Source organism: Chlorocebus sabaeus, chromosome 25 (genome assembly GCF_047675955.1).
Source record: "Chlorocebus sabaeus isolate Y175 chromosome 25, mChlSab1.0.hap1, whole genome shotgun sequence".
Lineage (NCBI taxonomy): Eukaryota > Metazoa > Chordata > Mammalia > Primates > Cercopithecidae > Chlorocebus > Chlorocebus sabaeus.
Window position 1 is genome coordinate 26,643,445 of NC_132928.1, and position 21,495 is coordinate 26,664,939.

Genomic DNA, 21,495 nt, shown 5'->3' on the forward strand with positions numbered 1-21,495 from the left:
GCAAAGCCCCTTTTCTTGCCACTGGCTCAGTCAGTCATGATTTCAATCACTTCAGTTTTTCCAAACTGTTAAAAAATCTCTTAGGTGATGTTCTTCAGTGTCTTCTTTAATGCTGCCAACAAATACCTTTTTCACAGTTAAGTGGGCACCTGGTCTTTTGAGAATCTTCTTTTGAGACAGCTCTCTTTGGTTCCATGACTCTTCCATCCATTTTGTGAGGCCTTGCGTTCATGGCTGCATCCACCTTCTCCACAGTGGCATATGTGACAAACCCAAAGCCCCTGAGCACTTGGTGTTTGGATCTCTCATTACCACACAGTCCACGAGCATTCCCCATTGCTCAAAATGACTCCTCAGGCTCTCATTGGTTATTTCAAAGCTCAGCCCTCCAATGAAGAGCTTCCTCAGCTGTTCCGACTCTTTAGGAGACTCTGACTTAGACCTGAGGGCAGGGAGAAGACAGACTTTAAAGATACTTCTTTGGCAGCATCCACGGGCAGAAAGGCGATAATGCTTTTGAAAACAGCAACTAATGATGTTAGAAAAGCTCCTGCTTCAGAGGCTTGGATGAACAATTTGAGGGGTGAGCCTGGAGATCATTAGATAACAATTATGACTAAAAATTATTTCAAGAGCTGATTGTCAATAAGGCAACAGATTCCCCCACCTACCTTCCCTAAAGTTAGAGAGATGACCAGAAGCAATTCAGGAATGGGAAAAATTCTGAAACGAAGGCCAATATGTGACTAGTGATTTATTACGTACTATTTATCATTCATATATATATGTGTGTGTGTGTGTGTGTGTGTGTGTGTGTATAACCCAAATTGACTGTAATTCTTTTCCTGGTCTGTTAGCTGTGTCTGAAAAAAATGTTGTTTTCCCAAGAGCCTAGCTATTTCTGGAAGATGGGAAATAATGGTGATGGGCAATGGGAAAGCAGGAAGGAGAAAGTGAATGTGGTTACTTTTTGAGATGGTGAGCTAATTGGAAAAGTAGGATCCACGGTGTGTAATTACACATTTACAGGTGGATTCTGAAGAGCCAGTCTTTGAGGCTGTCATCAACTGGGTGAAGCATGCCAAGAAAGAGCGGGAAGAATCCTTGCCTAACCTGCTACAGTATGTGCGTATGCCCCTGCTAACCCCCAGGTATATCACGGATGTAATAGATGCTGAGGTAAGTAGTGCAACACTCTCAGGATCCAAAACCTTGACAAACTCTTACCTTAGTGTTATGTATTCAAAATTGATTATTTTAACGTAGGCACAGAGTCTCCTGGTTTGCCTCTCTAGGAATGCCAGTGAGAGTGGTGCTGGGTAGTTCCCAAGCACATTTCTAAGAAAAGTGAATTTCTTGGCAGACTCTTGACACAAATGAAAATCTGTGGTTCAATTTTGTGTTTTGCTGTATTTGTTTTACATGCCCCTAAGTGTTTTGTATAAACACCTGATAATAATCTTTGTCCCCTTCTCCAAATTGCCCTTATGCCACACTTAGCAAGCCTCTTCATTTTTGACTTCTGGTGAAGCCAGCATGAAAGGAATTTGCTGTGTTTTAGTGTCAACTTCAGTCATATCATGTTGAGTTTATTTATAAAAGTGTTTCTCCAACTTAAGTTCTCTGTGATACTTTTTCATAATTTTTACCATATATGCCACCTATGTTGCCTGGACCATACTTCGAGGGAGCACTGATTTATAACATGTAGGTAAGCCAGCAAGAGAGTTCCTCTTGCTGGCCCAGTCCTAGATCTCTTAGTTAACTACAAACAGTTCTTCAGTTGTTCATATTAGAAAAGTTGCAGGATGGTTAGTGTCACATCTGAAACTCTTTTTCTCCTATTTGTGATTTCTGTCTTTCTTACAACCAATTCACATATCCCTTGTGTCAGTTCTTTACATTGTGGTTAGGAACACGGACTCTGGAACCACACTCGGGCCTGAAATCCCAAATTCACCACTTATTCTGTGAACTTTTAGCAGATGTCGTAATATATTTGTGCCTCAGCTTTCTTATCTGTAAACCAGAGATGATAATAGTACCTTCCTCATAGGTTATTGTTAGCATTGAGTAAGTAACTATGTGAAAGCTTTTAAAACCATGTCTTTCTATATAAGTGTTTACTACTATTTATTGTTTGTTTTCCTTTCCAGTTCAACTGAGAACTTCTTGGGTCAGGTTAATAGAGGTGCTATTTAATTAGAGCTGTGTCCTTTAGGGTCCCAACAGGAAACAGATGCTATACTCTAAAACAGGACAATTTTAGAAGAGTTTTTTAAAATAAAGAAGCTGTTTACAAAGGTGCAAGTTCAGAGAAACAACAAAAGACCATGAAATAACCTGGATCTAGGACACAAGCTATTAGCAACCCCTAAGCCTGAAGGGACAAGGTTGAGGAGTGGTTACTAGAACCTTAAAGGAAAGAGAATCATAGAGAGTCACTTCCTTGAGAGAAACCTTGACCTTTGGTTGGGCTGATCCCAACCAGAAGCTAGAAGGCGTAGAAAGCCCTATTGACACAGTTCATATAGGCCAGTCTTCTGAGCCAGAGAGCAGAATGGAAAAGGGTACAGAGCAAGTTGGGAGGCAAATGAAAGATGTCTAGTACAGAGCTGTCCGAAACAGACATGGTAATTACAGCAAGACTGTGGGGGAGATATTTCAGACAAAATATGATTCTTCCTGTCACCCAGAAAATAACAATCTTTTTAGTTTCCCCCTTAAAATTCTTATTATGTACTTACGTTTGCATAATCCCTGAAAGGGCGTACAAACTATGTAAAAATAGTTAAATGTAAGCGCTGAGATAGATGGGAAATACTGCTCAACATACATGTTTATATCATTTGATTTTTGATTCATCTTGTATATCATCTATTTTTCAAGTAAATTTTAAAAATCATTCTGGAAACTCAGAGTATAGTTACTACCAGCAGTACTCCTGGAATCACAGGGCTTTGGAAACTGGTTTTCTGTAGTCAGAAGTTAATTCTTTGCATGTGCCATTTGTACTCTTATAGTATTATAGGTATCCCCTGTGCCTCACTCTACTGTCTGCTGTATTTCAGCCTTTCATCCGCTGTAGTTTACAATGCAGGGATCTGGTTGATGAAGCAAAGAAGTTTCATCTGAGGCCTGAACTTCGGAGTCAGATGCAGGGACCCAGGACAAGGGCTCGCCTAGGTAAGCTGATACCTTGGCAGAATGAGGGGATGCTTTTCAGCTACTTCTTGCAGGTGACGACGTAGTTGAAAATAACACTCTATAAGAAGTACAGCCGGGCGCGGTGGCTCAAGCCTGTAATCCCAGCACTTTGGGAGGCCGAGACGGGCGGATCACGGGGTCAGGAGATCGAGACCATCCTGGCTAACACGATGAAACCCCGTCTCTACTGAAAAAAAAACTGGCCAAGCGAGGTGGCGGGCGCCTGTAGTCCCAGCTACTTGGGAGGCTGAGGCAGGAGAATGGCTTAAACCCAGGAGGCGGAGCTTGCAGTGAGCTGAGATCTGGCCACTGCACTCCAGCCTGGGCGATAGAGCGATATTCCGTCTCAAAAAAAAAAGAAGTACAGAGACCTTGTTTCAGATCTTTTCTTCTATCATCTCAGACAAGTCGCTTTACCACTCTAAATTTTCTTTCCTATAATCAAGGATATCTTCTCTCTCTACTTCGCATAACTATTTGGAAATTAAATAAGATAAAATCTAAAAGGACTTGATACATTGTCAAGCATTACCTAACATGTTACAATTTTTTGTCAATATTATTTAGATTCTGTGAATCAGATAATTTTAGTGCCACGTAGTGCTTCCACCTACCTCTTCACTTCCCCTTATGTGGTTTTTCCATTCCGGAATGAAGAGAGGAAGAAAAGTATATGCTTCCACCTACCTCTTCACTTCCCCTTATGTGGTTTTTCCATTCCGGAATGAAGAGAGGAAGAAAAGGAGCCCAGTATGGTAGAAAGTACATGGGTTTTGGCAGTGACTGTCAGTGTAGATACCAGTTTACCTCGTACTAGGTATATTAACTTGGGCAGGAACCTTAACCTCTGTGTGCTTCAATTGCCTCATCTGGAACCATCATAGCACCTGCCTGTAACATTGTTATGAAAAGTAAATAAAGTTACTTATGTAAAGCCTTAATACAGTTCTTGGCACATAATAACTATGTGTATTAGCTATTATCTTAGCAAATAGACCTACGTTCACATCCAAGCCCCAGCAGTGACTGGTTGGGCAAGATATCAATTTATCTGAGCCTATGCATCTACCGCTAAGATGAGAGTTAGTGTCTTATCTCAATGAGCTGTTGGGAGGATTAAATGAGATAATGTATATAAGATACCTAACACTATAGCTGGCACACACTAAGTACTCAGATATTTACCATACTTTCCATTTCCTATTCTCTCTGCTTCACTGTACCAAGAGCCTAGGTGTATAATTTATAAAAGCATTTTATAAGTTATGAATTACTCTATATGTATGAGGTGGTATTTTGTTTTATTGTTTCCTTTTATCTGACTGAGGACTCATCATGCATGCTAAGGTGTTAGTTGATAATTAAGCGGCTCACTGGTGGATTTAGGTAGAATGGTGATTTATCCCCTATATTTTATTTTTTCTAATAGAAATGGGGTCTCACTATGTTGCCCAGGGTGGAGTGCAGTGGCATGATCTCGGTTCACTGCAGCCTTAGCCTCCTGGACTCAAGCAGTCTTCATACCTTAGCCTCCCAAGTAGCTGGGACCACAGGCACCGGCCACTATGCCTGGCTAATTTTTGTATTCTTTTGTAGAGACAGAGTCTTCCTTTGTTGCCCAGGCTGGGTCTTGAACTCCTGGACTCAAACAGTTCACCTGCTTTGGCCTCCCAAAGTGCTGGGATTACAGTCGTCCCATAGATATATATATAAATTTTTTTTTTTTTTTTTTTTGAGACAGTCTTGCTCTGCCACCCAGGCTGGAGTGCAGTGGAGCAATCTTGGCTCACTACAGCTTCTCCCAGGTTCAAGCAATTCTGGTGCCTCAGCCTCCCAAGTAGGTGGGACAACAGACGACTGCCACCATCCCCAGCTAATTTTTGTATTTTTAGTAGAGACAGGGTTTCTCCATGTTGACCAGATTGGTCTCAAACTCCTGGCTGCAATTGATCCACCCACCTCGGCCTCCCAAAGTGCTGGGATTACAGGCATGAGCCACCATGCGTGGCTAGCTCCCCTATATTTTTTAATGGCATAAGTACTGTATGTTCAATGTAGAACTTTAGACATACAGAGAACCAAAAAATAAATAAAAATCATCTATAATCTTACCACTCAAAGATACTGTATTTTAAAAAGAGAACTTTTAGAAAGGGCATTGTTGATGGTATTTTCTATTACTGCAGGATGACAAAATGTGATCTGTGTTTCATATGCTTCGTACAAAGATACGTATCAACACAAGATAGACTGAAGGACTGAATGTTGAAAAACTATGAAAATATTAGAAGAAATTATAGGAAAATATTTGTATACCTTCTGGATGGAAGTCTTTTTTTCTTTTTTGTAAAATATATGTAGCAGACCAGGCACTGTGTCTCAGCACTTTGGGAGGCCAAGGTGGGCAGATCACTTGAGGTCGGTAGTTCGAGACCAGCCTGGCCAACATGGCAAAACCCCATCTGTACTAAAAATACAAAAATTAGCAGAGTATGGTGGCACACACCTGTAATCCCAGCTACTTCAGAGGCTGAGGCAGGAGACTCATTTGAACCTGGGAGGCGGAGGTTGCAGTGAGCCGAGATTGTGCCATTGCACTCCATCTCAAAATAAATAAATTAAATATATTTAGCATAAAATTTAGCATCTTAACCATTTTTACATGTATAGTTGAATCATGTTAAATACACTTACGTTGTTATACAATCAATCTCTAACTCTTTTCATCTTAACGAGACTGAAACTCTGTACCCATTAAACAATAACTCCCAATTCTCCCTTTCCTCCCAGGGTAGGAACCTTTTTTTTTTTTTTGAGATGGTGTTTTGTTCTTGTTACCCGGGCTGGAGTGCAGTGGCATAATCTTCTCTCACTGCAACCTCTGCCTCCTAGGTTCAAGTGATTCTCCTGCCTCAGCCTCCCAAGTAGCTGGAATTACAGGTGTGTGCCACCATGCTTGGCTAATTTTTTGTATTTTTTTTTTTTTTTTTTTTGAGATGGAGTCTCACTGTGTCGCCCAGGCTGGAGTACTGTGGCACGATCTCGGCTCACTGCAAGCTCCGCCTCCTGGGTTCACGCCATTCTCCTGCCTCAGCCTCTCGAGTAGCTGGGACTACAGGTGCCCGCCACCGCGCCCGTCTAATTTTTTGTGTTTTTAGTAGAGACGGGGTTTCACCCTGTTAGCCAGGATGGTGTCAATCTCCTGACCTTGTGATCTGCCCACCTCGGCCTCCCAAAGTGCTGGATGGAATTACAGGCGTGAGCCACCGCGCCCGGCCTGCTTTTGTTTTTTAAAAAATAATTATTATTTTTAAAAATCAGGCTAAGACAGGAGAATGGCCTGAACCCAGGAGACAGAGCCTGCAGTGAACCAAGATCACGCCACTGCACTCCTGCCTGGGCGACAGAGCAAGACTCTGTCTCAAAAAAAAAAAAAAAAAGAAAAAAATCGGGTTGAGTATCCCTAATCTGAAATTCAGAATGCTCCAAAATCTAAAACTTTGAGTGCCAACGTAATGCTCAAAGGAGATGCTCATTGAAGCGTTTTGAATTTGGGGTTTCTGAATTAGGGATGTGCAAATAGTTATGCAAATAAATAATGCAGATATTACAAAAATCCAAAAATGTCTGAAATCTGAAGCACTTCTTGTCCTAAGCATTTCAGATAAGGGTTACTCAACCTATACCATGAGAGCCAGTGACGTAGTGGAAAGAACCTGGCACTAGGAGATAAGACATTTTGCTTACTTTTATTTTTACTCCCATGTCCGTCACTCACTCTAGTAACTTGCTGTTTGGACAAGTCCTTTAACTTCTCTGGGTTACCAGTTCTTTATATCAAGAGAGTTAACGTTCAATCACTAAGGTACTTTCCAACATAGAAAAATGTTTCCTTTTTGCATGATAGTACTCATTATTTGCTTATTAAATTGAACTAAAAGCTAATGAAAATTTTTGTGAATCAGTAAACCCAGAAGATTCTTTGAAGGTACATTTCCTGCATATCTCTGAACAGGCAGCAAAAGGGGCTTCTGCTTGGTTAGAGAACTTGCTTATTCTCCTGACGTTAAAGGATTAGACTGTGAATCTACTATCTTCATAGTCTTGAGGTTATTTTTCAGAAGTTCTAGAAGGGAAATGCTGAAGCAGTTTCCAATTAGATGCTTAGTATCACTTTGATATTGCCTTAGAAAGTAGATTGTTCTTACTATCATGTCCTCTACCCATCTCTATCATATTGGCTGCTAAACCAGCTACCAGGATAATAACTCTTCTGCATACAACAGAAGGAAATTAAATTGACAGCCAAGTTAAAATAGTCTGCCAAATAAGGGATTTTTAGTTATTAACCTTACCCATTACTGTCTCAAAGAAGATATAATGGAAATTGCTTTTCTAATTTGTGGCTGTCTCCTTTTTTGAACTAAAGATCAATGCAAATGGAAATCTGAGTCTCTGAACCCTGTTATTTAGCAGTCCTGCATCTGCCCTATTCCTCTAACAGCATATCACAGCACCTGTTCCTCTAAAACGTATCACAGCATACACACACTCCCCTTCCCCTCCTAAAAATAATGACCATGCCACCGCCAGGTTCTTCAGTTTTAGAAGTGTGCTTTTTCACACTGTTCTTGTCAGATATCCTAGACAAGGTTTTCTCATTAAAAAGATAAAAATCTCACTTAACAAGTACTCCATCATTGGCAGAGAACAAACAGGCTTCTTTCTGGTTTACTCTCTCATTAACTTTTTTTTAGACGAGTCAGATTGTTTAAGTATTGGTCTCCAACTTAGGGTTAAAACATTAAAACCTTAGGAGTTCTTCTGGAGGAGAAAGACTTTCTAGGCACAAAATAGTGGAAGAAATGACAAAGAATAAAAACATATTTGAATAAATAAAATATACAAAATTATGACAAATTAGGAACATAGGTTTGGAACAACCCTTTAAAGGGTTAAAAGGTTGGCCGGCGGGGTGGCTCACGCCTGTAATCCCAGCACTTTGGGAGGCTGAGGCAGGCAGATCACCAGAGGTCGGGAGTTCGAGACCAGCCTTACCAAATGGAGAAATCCCGTCTCTACTAAAACTACAAAATTAGCTGGGCGTAGTGGCACATGCCTGTAATCCCAGCTACTCAGGAGAATCGCTTGAACCCGGGAGGTGGAGATTGCAGTGAACCAAGATCGCGCCATTGCACTCCAGCCTGGGCAACAAGAGCAAAACTCTTATCTCATAAATAGATAGATAGATAAATAAAGGGTTAAAGGGTTAAAACCATTTGTGTGTAAAGAGCTCATAAGAATGCATGAGACAGGGCCAAGAGCAGTGGCTCATACCTGTAATCCCAGCACTTTTAGAGGCTGAGGTGGGCGATGGAGCCCAGGAATTCAAGACCGGCCTGGCCAACTGGGTGAAACTCTGTCTCTACTAAAAATATAAAAAGTAGCCGGGCATGGTGACACACACCTGTAATCCCAACTACTGGGGAGGTTGAGGCAGGAGAATCATTTTAGCCCAGGAGACAGAGGTTGCAGTGAGCCGAGATCACACCACTGCACTCCATCCTGGGCCACAGAGTAAGACTCTGTCTCAAAAAAAAAAAAAAAGAAAAGAAAAAAAAATTAGTGGTCCCAGCTACTAGGGAAGCTGAAGTGGGAGGCTGGGAGGATGCTTGAGCCAGGAGGTCAAGGCTGAGGCTGCCGTGAGCCATGATTGCACCAGTGCACTCCAGCCTGGGCAACAGAGCAAGACCTTGTATCTAAAAAGAAAATAAACAAGAATGCATGAGAGAAACAATATAGATTTGAGTGTACAGTTTGCAGAAGGGCAAGTAAAGCTGGCTACTAGATATAAGGGAGGGAGTGCAACCAAATTAATAATAGGGTCTTAGTAATAAAGAATTAAACATACAATTTTTTGCCTCCCAGAGTGTCAGAGATTTAAAATCTATCCAGTGCCTCAGAAAATAGAATGAGTTGGCACCTTTATAGTGTTGGTGGGAGTATAATTGGTAACAATTTCAAAAAGTCACCTTATATATAAAAATATTTTTTTTCTTTTTTTTTTGAGACAGGGTCTCACTCTGCCTCCTAGGCTAGAGTGCAGTGGCATGATCTTGGCTCACTGAGACTCCACTTCCTGGGCTCAAGCAATCCTCCCACCTCAGCCGCCTCAGTAGCTAGGACTACAGGCGTGTGCCACCATGGTCATGTATTTTGTTTGTTTGTTTGTTTGTTTTGATACAAGGTCTCACTCTTTCGCTATAGTGCAGTGGCATGATGTTGGCTCACTGCAGCATCCACTTCCTGGGCTCAAGTGATCCTCCCACCTCAGCCTCCCAGGTAACTGGGACTTGCGACTACAGGTGTGCACCACCAGACCTGGGTAATTTTTTTTATTTTTAGAAGAGACAGGTTTTACCATGCTGCTCAGGCTAGTCTTGATCTCCTGGGCTTGTGCATTCCGCCTGCTTTGGCCTCCCAAAGTGCTAGGGTTACAGGTGTAAGCCACCATGCCTGGGTCAAAAACTTTTTTTCTAATTCATGTTCATTACTCAGCATTCTTCCCATTTCTTTAAGAAAACAACTAGGAAAAGTTTCACGTTCAGGATATTTATCACAGGGTTATTTATGTGATTGTTTATAACCCAAAATTATGAACCCCGAAATGCCTAAGAATATTATAACCATGTACTAAAAGACTTATTCATATATTTGGAAAATGAAAAACATCAGCATATAATATAATATGGTCACATTTGTGGGGTTTTTTGTTTGTTTATTTTTGGATTTTTGTTTGTTTTTGTTTTTTGATGGAGTCTTGTTCTGTCACCCAGGCTGGAGTGCAATGGTGCAATCTCGGCTCACTGCAATCTCTGCTTCCCGAGTTCAAGCGATTCTCCTGCCTCAACCTCCCGAGTAGCTGGGATTACAGGCATGTGCCACCACATCCGGCTAATTTTTGTATTTTCACCAGAGATGGGGTTTCACCACGTTGGCCAGGCTGGTCTTAAACTCCTGGCTTCGTGATCCACCTGCCTCAGCCTCCCAAAGTGCTGGGATTACAGGTGCGAGCCACTGCGCCAGGCCCCCATTTGTGTTTTATAAATGTGTAGAAACAAGGCTGGAAGGAAATTGTTATATTTTGGTGTGTCTTTGTATTGTGGAACTGTGGGTAATTTTTTTCGTAATACTTGTATTTTCCAAGTTTTTTAGCAGTAAAAATGTATATTATATGTTTTATAATAACAAGGAAAAAACTTTTCAAGTCTTTTTAACAGGGAGGGGTAATATGTGAGTGGGGATGGTGATTATACTAGTCCTTGAGTTATTTTTAAATATTCTAAAAGAAAATCATTTTTGTGCTAGAAAAAGCTGAACAGGCAAAATAAAGACTTCAGATTTAGCTAACATTGTATCCATTCAGTGTGAAACACTGTTGCTCTCATAGTTATCAGAAGCTCTGTTGGCAGTTGCTGGGGAAGTTAATTACTTAAACTCACTTTGGTAGACAGTCTGTCAAAACACAGGATCTGTCAGGGGAAAATAATGAAGAGAGTCCTTCACAGCAAAGAAGTTTGAGAATCAGTGATCGAAGGATCCCAGCCATTTAGAGCCATAAAACCGATGTCTGTAATCTCAGCACTTTGGGAGGCCAAAGCAGGAGCATGGCTTGAGCTTCAGGAGTTAAGAGAGCAGCCTGAGCAACATAGTGAGACCTCCTCTCTGTAAAAAATTAAAAAAAAAAAAAAAATAGCTGGGTTTGGTGGCACACACTGTGCTCCCAGCTACTCAGGAGGCTGAGGTAGGAGGATTGCTTGAGCCTGGAAGGTCGATGCTGTGATGAGCTGAGATTGTGCCACTACACTCCAGCCTAGGTGACAGAGGAAGTCCCTGTCTTTTAAACAAAACAAAACAAACTCCTTTGCAAATCACACCAACACCTCTTACCAAGTTCCACCGTAGACATATAGTTACCAGAATGTTTATTGGGAAAATTTCAGCCAACAGGAAGTACTGTCCGTTCTCTGGGTTTTTATTATAATCTATTTCCTTTCTACTTATTTTCCCCCTCCCTTCAAAAGGTACCTGAATGAAATATCAAGAAAGAGAGGGGTTTTTTCTTTATTTTATTTTTGAGACATTCTTGCTTTGTCACCCAGGCTGGAGTGCAGTGGCGTGATCTCAACTCACTGCAACCTCCACCTCCTAGGTTCAAGCGATTCTCCTGCCTCACCCTCCTGAGTAGCTGGGACTACAGGTGTGTGCCACCACACCTGGCTAATTTTTATATTTTTCGTAGAGATGGGGTTTCACCATGTTGGCCAGGCTGGCCTCGAACTCCTGACCTCAAGTGATCCATCCGCCTCGGCCTCCCAAAATGCTGTGATTGCAGGCATGAGCCACTGCTCCCAGCCTTCTTTATTTTATGTTACTTTATTTTTTGAGACAAGTTCTCACTCTGTTCCCCAGGCTAAAGTGCAGTGGAACAACCTTGCTCACTGCAGCCTTAACCTCCTGGGCTTAAGTGATCCTCCCATGTCAGCCTCAGGAGGAGCTGGAACTACAGGCATTTGCCACCACACCTGGCTATTTTTTTTAGATATGGGAGTCTTACCATGTTACCCAAAGTGTCCTTGAACCCCTGGGCACAAGAAATCTGCCCACACTGGCCTCCCAAAGTGCTAGGATTATAGTCATGAGCCACTGTATCTGACCTCTTTTTTTATATATATATATATATATATATATATATACACTTTTTTTTTTTTTGGTTGGCGGGGTGGGGCAGGGAGTCATATAAAGCAACAGAAATAAGAGCTGAAAAATCGGGAGAAAACTTTAAAATTTGCATAGCACAGGAAATACCTCTTGGTTGGTGTGGGAATTTTTATTCATACATATATCATCTGCTGGCATCATATTCATCTACATGGGAAATGTGTCTGGATAGAAGGATCACACTTACCTTGTCTATTCAAGTCAGGAAGAGAAGAGGTGGAGTAAGAAAAAGGAATATGTAGGGGAATAGTGTTCCCAAAGAAAAAACAAATAACTTGTGGTCCTGGCTTCTCCCAATTTGAAGTACTCTTAGGCAGACATAAGTGAGGTCAATCACTAAAGAACCCTTCATTCATGTGCTTTGAATTTTTTTTTTTTTTTTTTTTTTTTTTTTTGATATAGAGTCTTGCTCTATTGCCTAGTCTGGAGTGCAGTGGCGCAATCTCGGCTTACTGCAACCTCTGCCTCCTGGGTTCAAGTGATTCTCCTGCCTCAGCCTCCCAAGCAGCTAAGACTACAGGTGCGCATGCCGCACCCGGCTAATTTTTGTATTTTTAGTAGAGACGGGGTTTCGCCATGTTAGCCAGGCTGGTCTTGAACTCCTGACCTCAGACGATCTACCTGCTTCAGCCTCCCAAAGTGCTGAGACTATAGGTGTGAGCCACCGCGCCTGGCCATGCTTTCATTTTCGAAGGAGCTGACTCCTGAGACCTACTTGCTGGCTCACTTTGGAGAGGGTCCACTTTATTTGGCAAGTACATAAGACAAGTGTCCTCTTAGAAAAACTCCACGGTTTATGTGTGGGTGTATATGTTTTATTAAGAAAAATCTCAAACATAAAAACAGTAATACAATGATCCCCCATACCCATCGCTCAATTTTAACAATTATCAACACATAGCTTTTTTTTTTTTGAGATGGAGTTTCGCCTTGTGGCCCAGGCTGGAGTGTAGTGGCGCCATCTCAGCTCACTACAAGCTCCACTTCCCGAGTTCAAGCATTCTTGTACCTGAGCCACCCGAGTAGTTGAGATTTCAGGTGTGTACCACCACACTCAGATAATTTTTGTATTTTTAGTAGAGACGGGGTTTTGCCTTGTTGGCTAGGCTGGTCTCGAACTCCTTACCTCAAGTGATCTGGCAGCCTTGGCCTCCCAAAGTGTTGGGATTACAGGCGTGAGCCACTGTGCCCAGGCTATTTTGAAGCAAATTCCAGACTGGATATAATTCCATCACTATGTGTCATACTTCCACGTGTGTCTCTAAAAAGGATAAAATTTTTGACACATCTGGAATGCCATTATCACTGTTTAAAATCACACAGTTCCTTATTGTCATAAGTACGTGTTTGTGTAACTTCTTTTCCATAATTTTTTGTTGTTTGTTTTTGAGTACTTACATTGTTCAAATCAGGAGCCAGACAAAGTCCACACGTTGCTAATGATTTCATGTCTCTTTTCAGTCTCTTTTTAATCGAAAAGGTTTCCATCCTGTTTTGGTTTTTCCTAATCAATTTATTTCTTGAAGAAACCAAGCTATTCGACCTGTAGAATTTCCCACATTCTGGACTCTGCTGTTGGCATCTTTATAGTGTCATTTAACATGTTCTTCTCCTATGTATTGCCTGTAAACTAGTGGTTGGACTAGAGGCTTGAGAGCAAGACTCCGTCTCAAAAAAAAAAAAAAAAAAGAGTCAGCCTCAATTTTTTAGAAAAAAGACTCATTAGATGGTAGTGTGGTCCTTCCTATTCATCACCATTAGGAAGCACACAATGTCTCATAGTAATATGTTAGCTTTTGAAATAATGATTCTAGCCCAGCAATTGATGATAATTGTCAAATCCATTACTTCATTAGGGGTTTATCTGTGTTTCCTGTCAGCTTCAAGGTACTACATTTGCTCTTTCAAGTCCAGGTTACTTGTAAGATCACTTTGGTTTTCTAGATGCTTCCTAGTGATTGAATTTTCCAAAGCTCCAGCTAACTGTTCTCTCCATGAGTTCTAATGGAGCACACGCACAGGGGATTTTCTCAAAGAGACTGCTCTTTGAAAAAAGCCAAGCCAGGTGCTGTGGTTCATACCTGTAACCCCAGCTACTTGGGAGGCCAAGGCAGAAATATCGCTTGATTCCAGGAGTTTGAGACCAGCCTGGGCAATATAGCAAGACCCTGTCTCCAAGAGCCAAGGTAGGAAGTATTTTATCAGAGTAAGGCCTTAGGGGAAGGGGAAGATATAAAGGCTGTCAGAATAGCTTCTTTGGGAAAATAGAGAAAAAGACTTTTCCTTTAAAACTCTAGTCTTTTGTTGCCTTGTGGTTTTGATGAATTGGCAGGGAATGTGATCATATAGTTGACTACATTGGAGAAGGAAATGTTCATGACAAAGAGATTTTAGGCCAGGCACAGTGGCTCATTCCTGTAATCCCAGCACTTTGGGAGGCTGAGGCAGAAGAATCACTTTAGGCTAGGAGTTTGAGATCAGCCTGGGCAATATAGCGAGACCCTTTCTCAATTCAGAAAAAGAGACTTTAAATCCATCACTTGGATCCTAAGTTTCAACATGCAGCTTTTTTTTGTGACAAGGTTAGGAGAGTTCTTTACCCATTGCGACAAAAAAACCCTCCCAATTTGGGTTTTTTCAGGCTGAGAAGTGCAGAGAGTGCCTTTAGCCTCTCACCTGCACTTAAGACCTCAAGTATTATGTCAGCCAGTCATCTCAATAGGTTGAAATGGTGCAGTGTTGCCGGGCACGGTGGCTTACGCCTATAATCCCAGCACTTTGGGAGGTTGAGGCTGGCAGATCACCTGCGGTCGGGAGTTCAGGACCAGCCTGACCAACGTGGAGAAACCCCATCTCTGCTAAAAATACAAAATTAGCCAGGCATGGTGGCATATGCCTGTAATCCCAGATACTTGGGAGGCTGAGGCAGGAGAATCGCTTGAGCCCAGGAGGTGGAGGTTGTGGTGAGCCGAGATTGTGCCATTGCACTCCAGCTTGGGCAACAAGAGTGAAACTCTGTCTCCAAAAAAAAAAAAAAAGAAAAGAAATGGTGTAGTGTCATGTTGAAGTTTGCTTTCTAGAGTTCTAATGTTGTCCAGAAATTTAAGTTTCAGAGACTTGAGAGCTACAGCCTCAAGGAGAAATAACTCCCCATTCGACAGCCTTATGATTATCTCCCATTTCAGATTGCATCCCTCAGCCACATAAAACAAGACATCCTAGAACTGTTTCTGTTGACACTTCCCTGTGACTAGTTACCCATCTAGGGATGCTGAACTAACCCATCTTTTTTCTGCCTTTGTCTTCAGGAGCCAATGAAGTGCTTTTGGTGGTTGGGGGCTTCGGAAGCCAGCAGTCTCCAATCGACGTGGTAGAGAAATATGACCCCAAGACTCAGGAGTGGAGCTTTTTGCCAGTAAATAATGGTGAAACCATTCGTTGGGAGGGAGCTTAAATGTCCTCAGTCTCTGGCCCCAGATCATAGCTAATCCAGCCTTAGGAGTAGAAAAGCCATTCGTTGGGAGGGAGCTTAAATGTCCTCAGTCTCTGGCTCCAGATCGTAGCTAATCCAGCCTTAAGAGTAGAAAAGCCTAATAACAGGATCATGTTTCTTACAGCAGTCTTGTGCACATAGTAGGTACTCACTAAACAGTTTTTGACTGTTTAGATTAGAAGATTATGCCTTAGTAATGTCAGTGGCCCTGTGTCAAGGTAAACTCAGATGGCCACCACTAGTTAGGTGCCTTTCCAAGCTGTCTGTATAATTCCCAGCACATTTCATTGGTCATGCTGTGTTAAACTGAACTGAATGTTAAATTGTGTGTAATTGAACCTAGTGTTCAGTTGAGCTCAGAAGTTTGGGCTGGGTGTGGTAGCTCACACCTGTAATCCCAGCCCTTTGGGAAGCTGAGATGGGAGGATCCCTTGAGGCCAGGAGTTCAAGACCAACCTGGGCAATATGGTGAGACTCTGTCTCTACAAAAAAGTAAACAAAAAAATTAGCCAGGCATGGTGGTGCATGCCTGTAGTCCTTAGCTACTTGGGAGGCTGTGGCAGAGGATTGCTTGAGCCCAGGAGTTCGAGGTTGCAGTGAGCTGTGATTGTGCCACTGCACTCCAGCCTGGGTGACAGTGAGATCCCAACTCAGGAAAAAAAAAAAAAAAGTTTGTATCTGTCTTCCTCAGCATGTCTCTTTCAGTGCTGAATGAACAATAGTACTTTCTAAGAAAACATGGAAATCCAACCCTCCTACCTTTTAAGGTTCTTGTAATAAATCCTGGCCCTTTGATTAGCAGTGTGGGAATACTTTTCCACTTTATGGAAGGATATCAGTCTCTTAGCCCAGTGCCTTATGGAAAAGAAAGGAGTCAGATACTGGATAACAGAAGGCTGTTAAATCTTTTGGAAGCCTTGGAAAGAGGCAGATGTGCAGAAAGCTTGTATCTTTAAGAGCACCACAAGCATTTCGTTCAGTAGATAGCTATTTGGGAGCCACTTGAGGATGAACCACTCAGGGAAGGTTCATGATAACAGGTGAAGCAGCATAGAGGTGTGCAGATGCAACAGGGAAGATAGCAAAAGGTAAGGCCTAAAACTTGCCTAACTGAAATGCTCTGTACCTCTTCTCTCCAAATCCATAGAGCATCACTCGTAAGAGACGTTATGTGGCCTCAGTGTCCCTACATGACCGGATCTACGTCATTGGTGGCTATGATGGCCGTTCCCGCCTTAGTTCAGTGGAATGTCTAGACTACACAGCAGATGAGGATGGGGTCTGGTATTCTGTGGCCCCTATGAATGTCCGACGAGGTCTTGCTGGAGCCACCACCCTGGGAGGTAGGCTGGATGTGCTGGGCAATTATTTCCATCTTACTGTGGCTGGACCAGGGTTTTTAACCTCTCCTGTTGTCTGGCAGGAGCATGAAATATGGAGAAAAAATTAAGGTCAAATTTTACTATTATTTGAGATAGGGTCTCTCTTTGTTGCCCAGGCTGGAGTGCAGTGGCACGATCACGGCTCACTGCAGCCTCAACCTCCCCAAGCTCAAGCGATCCTCCCACCTCAGCTTCCTGAGTAGCTGGGACTATAGGCATGCACCACCATGCCCAGCTATTTTTTTGTATGTTTAGTAGAGACAGGGTTTCGCCATGTTGCCCAGGTTGATGTCTTACTCCTGAGCTCAAGTGATTCACCCGCCTCGGCCTCCCAAGGTGCTGGGATTACAGGTGTGAGCCACTGTGCCCAGCTAACAAATATTCCTTTTTGCTTTCAGAAATATCAGTGTAATAGAAGCTGTTCGATATTCATGGATGTTTCAGTACTGACTACAAAGTTGGCAAATCAAGTTCCAACGTGCTAGGTGGGGAACTGGCACTAGTTGTATTTTTGCAAACTCCCAGGTGGTCTTTGAATGCTTTTAAGGATTTGATTTTACCCCATTCTTTTTGGATGTCTTCCTTGTCTATAAAACTTAATTGACTTATCTCATTAAAAAATACTTTGTTTTTGCTCCCAGACTTTTAAAGAATCCTTGGAAAATTTGTAGAGGAAAGAGTTCTTAGAAATCTGTCATTCTCTAATAGTCTGTAATTTGTTTATTCTGAGCAGATATGATCTATGTCTCTGGGGGCTTTGATGGAAGCAGGCGTCACACCAGTATGGAGCGGTATGATCCAAACATTGACCAGTGGAGCATGCTGGGAGATATGCAGACAGCCCGGGAAGGTGCTGGACTCGTAGTGGCCAGCGGAGTGATCTACTGTCTAGGTATCGAGTCTGGGATGCAGGAATGGGAGAGAACTCAATGGGTAGTGGACTGTGAGTAAGGATTCCTTTTTACTAGGATGAAGTTCATAGGCTTCCCTTCAACTAAAACCCTGGTGTGTGTTAATATATTTTCCATTAATTGGGATTATCTTTTTCTTATAAGCAGAAAGTAGGGTACTGTCAGATTTCTCTTAGAGTTACTGGAACTCTTAGGGGAAAACTGAAACTAAAATAGTTGAAGCACTCAGAGAAAGACCGACCAGAAATGGGCATGAGGATTTACTACTCTTTCTGGAATGATCTCTGTCTTCCAGGAGGATATGATGGCTTGAATATCTTAAATTCCGTTGAGAAATATGACCCTCATACAGGACATTGGACTAATGTTACACCAATGGCCACCAAGCGTTCTGGTAAGACTAGATCTGAGGGAAGGGACAATAGATGGTACTGTCAGACATTTGCATATATAATGGTGGTACATGGGGCAAACTGTAGATTAATGTAAAAATGAGATTCTGCTCTCCTCCTTGTCTCTGTTTTCTCTAAATATTAGTGAGGATAAAGACAGTTGATACTTAACAACTAGATTATACATTTGGAAGCAAAAGCCTTCATGTCTTTGTTCTCTCCCTACTTTTTAGAATATCTAGTACAATTTTGTCTGTGTAGTACATGTTAAATAAATGTTAAAGTCTCTAATGCATAAGGACAAAAGAGTAGCTACTTACCTTCACCGAGAACTTTTTGAAGTGGAGCAGGTTGGGATGTAGAAAAGGAGAAAACACTGTGCCATTCTGGTTTACTTATTCTGGGTAAAAATTGCTTCAGAAGCATAATCACAACTCCTTTCCCTCCATCGACCTTTATTGCTGCCTTTTTTTCTCTTCCTCCCTTTCTCCTAATTAGAAGCATTGGGCTCTGAGTTAATGAAAGTAAAGAGAACAATTGTTATTTATCTTTTATCATTTCAAGTCCAAGCCAAAGGGTTTATAGGTGGAATAACTTGTGCTGGACTAGATTATTCTAGGCCCATGTGGACCCAGTCCATATCTCTCATCTACTCTAGAATTCAGCTAGTCATTAGTGACGATAGTTTATTTCTATAATTCAGATTCTAGGCTTAGTACCATTCATTTGCTAATGCCTTCATTTTCCCCAGGTGCAGGAGTAGCCCTGCTGAATGACCATATTTATGTGGTGGGGGGATTTGATGGTACAGCCCACCTTTCTTCCGTTGAAGCATACAACATTCGCACTGATTCCTGGACAACTGTCACCAGTATGACCACTCCACGATGCTATGTAGGGGCCACAGTGCTTCGGGGGAGACTCTATGCAATTGCAGGGTGAGGATTTAGAAACGAATCCAGACTCAATATGTAGCCAGAGCAAGAGTCTATGTGATCTGATCCTCATTTTTGGATGGAGACAAGACTTGGGTAGGGGTAGATATCTCCAGTGGCAACTTGATATTTTTTATTAGATTTTTTTTTAGTTTTTAGAGACAGAGTCTTGCTCTGTCACCCAGGCTGTAGTCTGAGTAGAGTAGCTGGGACCACAGGTGCATGCCACTGTGCCAGACTCGTTTTTTATGTTGCCTAGGCTGGTCTCCAACTCCTGGGCTTAAGCAGTCCTCCCACCTCAGCCTCCTAAAGTGCTAGGATTACAGGCGAGAGTCACCATGCCTGGCCTCCAGTGGCAGCCTTAATGAAGGACTTGTGTGGAAAGGAATAGAAGGCGAATTTCTTTCTTTCTTTAAATTTTATTGAGACGGGGTCTCACCATGTTGCCTAGGCTGTTCTCAAATTCCCTCCTGGACTTAAGCAATCCTCTTACCTCAGCCTCCTGCGTAGTTGGGATTACAGGCACGTGCCACTGCATGCAGCTGACTCATTTCTTTCTTTTGCTTCTTTCCCACTCAGATATGATGGTAATTCCCTGCTAAGTAGCATTGAATGTTATGACCCTATCATCGACAGCTGGGAAGTCGTGACATCCATGGGAACCCAGCGCTGTGATGCTGGTGTGTGTGTTCTCCGTGAGAAGTGACCATTGTTGAAGCACCATCCAGAGCTATTCCAGTCCAGTGGACAGTTAGTGGGAGAATCAAGAATCCTTTCCAGAATGTCTGTTTCTCACTATGTGCACAGGTTGATTACAGGCACCAGTGCAGTGATGATTGTACTTATTTGACACATACTCCCCCTCGTCCTGGGTCTTGCTCCTGAGAAGGGTGGGTAACAGATACTCCAGAGAAAAGAATGCACATTGAATGGATGTGAGAGACCACATTGCCTCTCCCACTGCTTTGGGGAGCATTTTCCTGTCATTTCTAACTTACCACGTGCTTGGTGTACTATATGTATGTTGTGCCTCATATGTTGCAAAGAACTAAGGTGAGTATGGCCTACTAGATGTGGGTAATATCCAGCCTAGATGATTGGAAAGATACCAATTTAAGTAAGCTTGGTAAAATCCAAGTCTTTTTTTTTTTCTTTTTTTTCCAGGAACAACTACATTTTCTCATCTACAGGTAGCTAGGGGCAACACAGTTCCATTCTAGAGGGAAACCAAAGGGAGAGCCCCACAAAACTTTGGGGGCAAGGGAGAGAGAGACTCATCTGACACTTCTTTTGGAGGTCAGGGTTTGTATATCAGAATTGAAGTTAGAATAAGTGAATTAAACTCAATGTGATGGAATGTGAGTGAACCTAGAACAGCACTGAAGTATGACATAACCTGGAAGACTGAGAAGGGTATATTATTTGAAGGATCTTTTTATTTCCCCAAGGTCTTTCGCACTGGAGACAGCATAAAAGAGTGAACAAATGTTGGGATGAGAGAAGATGACATCAATGTGGGAGTTCAGTATAACTGGGGATAAACTAGAAGTACCTGTGATTTTACAGTCGTCTTATTACCTGCCAGGGCTTATCTAGCCATGGCAATGTTTGCCTTGAATGGGGGTGAAAGCCTTTCTTTGTTGAATCAAATACTACTACACTATTACACTTCCACACTATTTATTTGGGGATGGGCTGGGAGTGACAGTAGCCTAGTAGTTCAGCTACCTGATTGCTGCCCCATTCTTTTAGAAGCACACTTCTGCCAAGGAGTGGTTTGTACTGCTGTGTTTGGTACATTTGGTCTTTTTTTCTGGTATAAGTTTTCTTTACCTGTCCTTTAGTGTAGATTTTATTCATCACAGGACAGAATAATCAAGGACAACCAAAATCCTTTTGTTAGTTTCAGTACCTCAGCTAGCAACATTTCTGAGCTATCATTCAGTGTTCCTCTGTGTCATGGAGTGAAATTCTTGTTTTATGGGTATTGGGAGTGTGGGAATGTGATAACCTAAACAATCTTTGCTCTGAAATTCCATTTTCCCCTCTTTCCTTGAATTGTATTGACATACAGAGTTAATTTCCTTTGTATTTTTTTAAGAAAATATTAAAAATCATTGGTGTCAAGTGCCGAGAGTTTGTGGCTAACCAGCATTGCCTTTAGCAGATATTTGGGAGGGAAAGATGTAGGGATCAGCCGTAGCTCCTGTCTCTTCAACCTGTTCATCTTGTGTGTTTGCCAACTAGTTCTGCTATTTCTGTGTTAGGCACAGGTAAGAGGTAGCCACTTTACACTTTGGAGATTCTCTTCAGTAAAATATTTTCCTGATTCGCTATATTCATTATTCCCTCTCATGCTTGGAGTTACTTGAAAACCAAAGGAACAAAGAAGAG

General features: G+C 42.1%; 1 protein-coding gene across 1 annotated transcript in view; it reads left to right on the forward strand.

Annotated features, from left to right (window-relative positions):
- The window catches only part of KLHL12 (kelch like family member 12), a 36,253-nt gene extending 15,025 nt beyond the window's left edge, over nucleotides 1-21,228 (forward strand). Inside the window, exons 5-12 of the mRNA XM_007988912.3 lie at nucleotides 1,030-1,179; nucleotides 3,072-3,186; nucleotides 15,297-15,403; nucleotides 16,629-16,824; nucleotides 17,597-17,755; nucleotides 18,070-18,168; nucleotides 18,918-19,104; nucleotides 19,681-21,228. Coding sequence (XP_007987103.2) covers nucleotides 1,030-1,179; nucleotides 3,072-3,186; nucleotides 15,297-15,403; nucleotides 16,629-16,824; nucleotides 17,597-17,755; nucleotides 18,070-18,168; nucleotides 18,918-19,104; nucleotides 19,681-19,807 — 1,140 coding nt within the window. The 3' untranslated portion in view covers nucleotides 19,808-21,228. The remainder of the gene's footprint in view (nucleotides 1-1,029; nucleotides 1,180-3,071; nucleotides 3,187-15,296; nucleotides 15,404-16,628; nucleotides 16,825-17,596; nucleotides 17,756-18,069; nucleotides 18,169-18,917; nucleotides 19,105-19,680) is intronic.
- The last annotated feature ends 267 nt before the right edge of the window (nucleotides 21,229-21,495 follow it).